The following is a 1,246-nucleotide window of genomic DNA, read 5'->3' as shown; positions in this document are numbered from 1 at the left end:
ACCTAAACAAACGGGGAAAAGTGTTAAATTGGGAGATTTTAAAATTCAAGGTGTCAATTAAGCCCCTTAATTGGTGTTGACTATTGAACTCATTTTTTAGCCAATTGTACGACAAAAAATTCAATATAAAGTAATGGACACAAATTGTTGGGACATATTTGTCACAATGTACGTACATGTGTCTATAAACGTGCATCTCAAAACTTGGAGGTCATGCCGTCATGATGCGTTCTAATTAACGGCTATGCACTACTTCATTTCTTCGATGATTTAGGGACGTGAGTAGATTATGATTTAGGGGAGACCATTAATGTTGAGGTTCAACCTTTAAAAAAAAACACTAAAATTGCTTTTTCTTCTTCTTTTTTTTTTTTAAAATTTATTTTAACCACATTCGTTTTTTAAAAAAAATTTTTAAAAAAAATAAAATTCAAACACAATTAGTGCCCAAAAAATAAAAATATACAAATAGCTGCAAATCAACAAGTACAGAAATAATTTAAACAGGTATTAGTATAATTTTTCTCATTTGATTTGGTTATGTGTATGTTAATCAACTTTCTCATAACGTTTTCTATACCATCCCATTTCTCAGAGCACAACAAAAATCGTGAACACCAGACTTCGAAAAGTGTAAAAACAGAAAGGGAAAAGAATCTCGATGTTTGCCGGTTAACTATTAGGTTGATGATGAACAGCCGGAGACAGACTCAGCCAGTTTCCCGATTCTTTCGACCAACTCCGGTGACAACTTTTTTACAGGTTGTTTCTCCTTTTCTCGTCTGAAATCAAATCCTAATGCATCCGAAACCTCTTCGGAGCTCCATCCGGATTTCTGGAGCAAATCGGAATACTTATCCGCTTTCAGTGACATAGCATCAAGTATTGCTTGATTGTCCAACATCACCATCTCGCCTTCGAAGAATCCGGATGCTGACACGTGTATGATTTCTGATACGTCTGATTCAGCCCACCCGCCTTCTTTCAGGACCGACCCGATTTGAGTCATGTAATCATCGACCCATTTTGGGATCTTGGATCTTGGCATTTCGAAGTACCTTTCTGGTGATGATGAAGATGAGGATGATGAATTTGAGTTCCTCCGACGGCGATCTATGGCGGCGTCGCTCCAGAACTCCACCCATCTTGGTGTTTTTCCGCCAAAAACTGTATCCAGACTTCTTCTGGAAAAATTTGTCGATGAACCGGCTGATTTTTCACTCATGGAACGTTGCTTGGAGAGGAT

The 1,246-nt window shown here is 37.6% G+C and overlaps 1 protein-coding gene across 1 annotated transcript; it reads right to left on the bottom strand.

Moving 5' to 3' along the window:
* Positions 1-679: 679 nt before the first annotated feature.
* LOC111383343 lies at positions 680-1,225 on the bottom strand. The gene has a single exon (XM_023007438.1). The coding sequence runs from the start codon at positions 1,223-1,225 to the stop codon at positions 680-682; it is 546 nt and encodes a 181-aa protein (XP_022863206.1).
* Between the last annotated feature and the right edge of the window lie 21 nt (positions 1,226-1,246).

The sequence above is a fragment of the Olea europaea genome, unplaced genomic scaffold, assembly GCF_002742605.1.
Source record: "Olea europaea var. sylvestris unplaced genomic scaffold, O_europaea_v1 scaffold2661, whole genome shotgun sequence".
Classification (NCBI taxonomy): domain Eukaryota; kingdom Viridiplantae; phylum Streptophyta; class Magnoliopsida; order Lamiales; family Oleaceae; genus Olea; species Olea europaea.
This window is presented reverse-complemented; position numbering and strand designations above follow the sequence as displayed.